Source organism: Octodon degus, unplaced genomic scaffold (assembly GCF_000260255.1).
Source record: "Octodon degus isolate 3935 unplaced genomic scaffold, OctDeg1.0 scaffold00002, whole genome shotgun sequence".
Lineage (NCBI taxonomy): Eukaryota > Metazoa > Chordata > Mammalia > Rodentia > Octodontidae > Octodon > Octodon degus.
In genome coordinates, this window is record NW_004524578.1 from 13,131,119 (window position 1) to 13,135,282 (window position 4,164).

The 4,164-nt window shown below is 44.7% G+C and overlaps 1 protein-coding gene across 2 annotated transcripts in view; it reads right to left on the reverse strand.

Annotated features, from left to right (window-relative positions):
- The window catches only part of Slco3a1 (solute carrier organic anion transporter family member 3A1), a 304,843-nt gene that overhangs the window by 19,653 nt on the left and 281,026 nt on the right, over positions 1-4,164 (reverse strand). For both annotated transcript variants that reach the window (XM_004623273.2, XM_004623272.2), the window contains exon 9: positions 2,029-2,093. In XM_004623273.2, coding sequence (XP_004623330.1) covers positions 2,029-2,093 — 65 coding nt within the window. The remainder of the gene's footprint in view (positions 1-2,028; positions 2,094-4,164) is intronic.

The window sequence follows — 4,164 nt, forward strand, 5'->3', positions numbered from 1 at the left end:
TAGGTACTGACACATATGGATCAGTAATGGTGCAGGACTTGAGGCTTTGCCACAGCCATGGCAGAAGTGACCACAGCCACAGGTCATTGCTATGGACAGCAAGGGAGGTCATGAGGGACATTATACCATGTGTTACCATCCCCCGGGAAAGACTTTATCACATTGATGCATTTAAGAGTTTTCTCTGCTCCCATATGTCAATTTGCATAAGGAATTACCCTTATAAAAATATTCAAAAATTTAAAAAATATATTTTTCCATATTTACACATGCCTGAAAGATCTCTGAGAGATCCTACACTTCCTTTGCCCCCCTCCACCAGACATATACTGTTTCCAAGTCTATAAGTAATTTTTCCCCAAGATTTTTAAAGGGGAACATGAATCTCACTGGGGTTATAGACTAAAATAGATTTGACTAATTTCATCCTGTTGGCAATTTGGGATGTTGCTAAGTTTCCTTTGTTACAAATATTTTCATACTTTTTTATGGCTAGGTCTTTGTGCACATTCAAGGTTGTGTTGGAGGCAGATGAGTTAGATAGAAATATTATCTTATAGGTAGTTAGACAGGGCTGGGCCCTCAGAAGGAGCCAGTAGGGAAGACGAGATACCTTGTAACTGTGGGAGAGAGACAGACACTCCAGCTGTGGGCCAGGTCTTGAGACAAAAGATAAAACAAGTGCATGCCTCCCTAAGGATAGACATCAGGAATTGACATTCTAAATAGGTTTCTATCACCTTGAGAAAGTAAAAAAGAATCACTAACTCAATGCCCTACAGAAGAAGCCCCTATTCTGTATCATACCCTGTATTACAAGTATGCTTGTAATCTTATGGGTTGACCATAATTTTGCCCCACCTCATACACACCTAGACAGTTCCCATGATTCCTACCTTAGATCCACCTCATGTCATGGTTTTGCTCTATAAAAAATCCCTAGAAAAGGCAGATTCCAAGGCAACCCACTCTGGTCCCTTTCTGTCCCTCTCTTGGGCAGAGGCTTTATTTTTCCCAACAAATAGATTCTACTCTTAACCTCTATTGCTCAAAAAATTCAGTCTTCAGTTTTAGAGAACATGAACTCACCCCAGGTACCTTTCAGGTTGGGACTTTCATTCTCCTGTCTCAACTGTCTACTTGGAATGAGGACTTTTTTCATTCTGGAAATGTAGAACATGGCTATTTTTCTGTTCTATGTTCAATTTCTATTTGTACAATTAACATGTGTTAATAATTGGAATGAAATTGAAGAACATACATTTCTTGACCTTAGGCTTGACAATGGCCTGAAATAACCACGTGGCATAACACAAGGAAGGAGGGAGCTCTGCGAGCCACATCTGCCAGGCCATTCAACTTAGTCCCAGCCAATGCCCAGGATCCTGGGTGAATCATGGGCCATTCCTGTCCATTTTTTTCATTTGAAAAATAAGAGAGGGCTAAGTGAATGCCTATAATGCTAGCATTTGGGAGACTGAGGCAAGAGGATTGCAAGTTCAATCCCAGGATGGGTGAGTTAGTAAGACTCTATCTCAAAATAAAAAAGGGCTGAGGTTTAGCCCAGTGCAAAGGCCCTGAGTTCAGTCCTCAGTACTGCCAAAAGTGTGTGTGGAAATGGTAAATGATGCAGTTTGCATTTGTGAGGTGTTGTAAGAATGCCTCTCCCTCCCAGCTAGCAGCCCCACCAAGAAAGCCTCTAATGAGTTGTGCTGGGTTGTTTCATAAAGGTGCCAAACTGCAGCACCATTTTTTCCCCTTGGTACCTTGCTTTGCTTCTTTATGCCCGTGTGAATTCAGGGAGGAAGAAGACAAGAGTTCTGATTGGTGACAACTAACCATCATAGCCCAGTAGTGCCTGAGTTTAGTCCCAAACTGGGAACTAAACTTTCAAACTTAAGAGTTTTTCTTATTTACTAATAAACATTATAGAAAAAGGATCCTGGAAATGGGGCCATTTCATTGCCATTTACCTACCTGGTAGTAAGCTCCAATTCATTACCGAGGGTATACAGAGACAATACGTACCCAACAAACGAAGGAGGAGAAAAAGAACTCCGAGGGCATAAGACTTGAGTTCAGGGCTGACTGTCCTACATAAAGAGATAAAGAGAAAAGAAAAAGATCCTTATCACTCTGCTTCAATCAGGGCCAACGTCATTCTTTGCCATCCATTGTCCATCAGAGCTCTTCTTTATAAAATTACTCATAGTTTTCGTTTTTTCTTTTTTTTTTTTTTTTGTTTCCCTGCCCAAACTCTAAAAATGATTGCAACTGCAGTGCCAAGATACATTTAGGAATTTAACAGTGTTTTTTTAACAACTGGAGCTAATCTTGTCATGCACAGGACTGAATACCAATGCGGTCACAAAGTGCACCCAGTTTGCTTTTGATGAATGAGGGAGCGTCTTGCACAGGTGGGCCACATACACGTGGAAAACAGTGGCAGAGGAAGTTGTTCCCTATGCTCTGCACCCCTGCTGGAACCATGAGCCCCTTGGTGCTGGCCTCGGTGGAACTCACAACCCTGGCATGTTTTGACACCTCGATGGCCATTTGGGACATGAAGCATCCATACGCAGGATCTAGACCCTTTCCACCTGGAAAGATATCTTGTAAAGCCATGTTTCTTTCTTGCAACTGATTTGATTTCCCTGGCCGAAGTTTGCCTAGAACACTCCCTTAGGGAGACCGTCTCATATGCCGGCCTTAACAGCCTCATAGCGTAACATCTGCTGGGATGCAGAGACAGCAGAGCGGTGACCGCTTCTAGACAGATGGGTGCACAGCAGGTAGCACAGTCTCCTTTACAGTGCCTCATCAGCTTGTAAGTGGTTTGCTCAGGGATCACCTTCTCAGCCGGAGGCCAAGGAGGTTTCTTTGTATCTTGTCCTACATGACCTCGACCCGCTGTGTGTCCAGCTCATTGCATGTGCTGGTGAATGCTGGAGCAGGGGGGTGGCCAGACGGCTCTCCCACTTACAAACCAGGGCCGTCCTGCCTGTGGGTTGGCGGTGAAGAAATGAGAAGGGAGACACAGCGACCACATGTACTTACACCTCAGGTCATGTTCAGAGCCACTGGCAGAAAACCTTCCCCTTATCTGTCCCCATCATGAGTCCCTCTGGCAGAAAGAGGAAGCGTGTGACCATGCCTCTTGAGGGCCTTGAGGAGGCACAGCCAATCCTGGGTGACTGAGCCTTAAGGCACACCCAGGAATCTTTTAATGTGGCCAAAACATCAGAGACTCACGCAATGCAAGGAGGACCCAGCAATTGGTTCTGGAGAAAATAAAGGTTAGGAACCAAGTTAGGAACCAACAGGGTATTCAGCACACAGCATATGGAGCCTGTGTATGGACTTGGTGGCCAGAATGGTATTCTTAAACAATTCCTGGGGCATCTAGCCAATGGCCTACCATGTGGTCTGAGCCTCAGCTGTGCATGTCTGGGGCTTCAGGGTATGACAGGGTAAAAGTGACTATGAGAACAAAAGGAACTGCAAATGTGCCGTCCACTGTGTACGTCCTCCCAGATGGTGGGGCTTTTAGGAGACCATGCAGTTCTGTGGGTGGTGCCCTTAAGACTAAGATTAGTGCCCTTATAAATTATGTCTCAGTAAACCCCTGATCCCTTTTTTCCATGTGGGGACGTGAAGAGAATTTGCCATCTACAAACCAGGAAGCACGGCCCCAGAAAGTAATCTTTCTACTCCTCACCTTGGATTTTCTAGTCTCCAGAACTGTAAGAAATAAATTCCCATCGTTCACAAGAAAACAGTAAATCAATGTTTTTTACAATGTCTGCTCCTCTTTCTCAGATTTTTGGGGAAAGCTAAAAAATGAGTTATTTGTAGAGAATTACACATTTCTTTTAATTATAAAGAGTATAGTATAGGCAGCAGGTCACGGCTTTCACGGAGAGGTAAACCTGACTCTCTGCTTCTGAATCCTGATCCCAGTGAGCAGTCTTTAGAAAATACGTATCACGAGGGCCAGCCAAATAGCTCAGTGGATTAAAGCACCTGCAAGCAGGCACAGGGGCCAGGGGTTTAATCCCCGGGCCTGCTGTGCTGGCCCCACCCATGGGGTGCACTGAGACAGCCATTGAGACTGGGCATGGTGGTGCGAGCCTGTAATCTCAGCTCTTGGGAGGCTGTAAACAG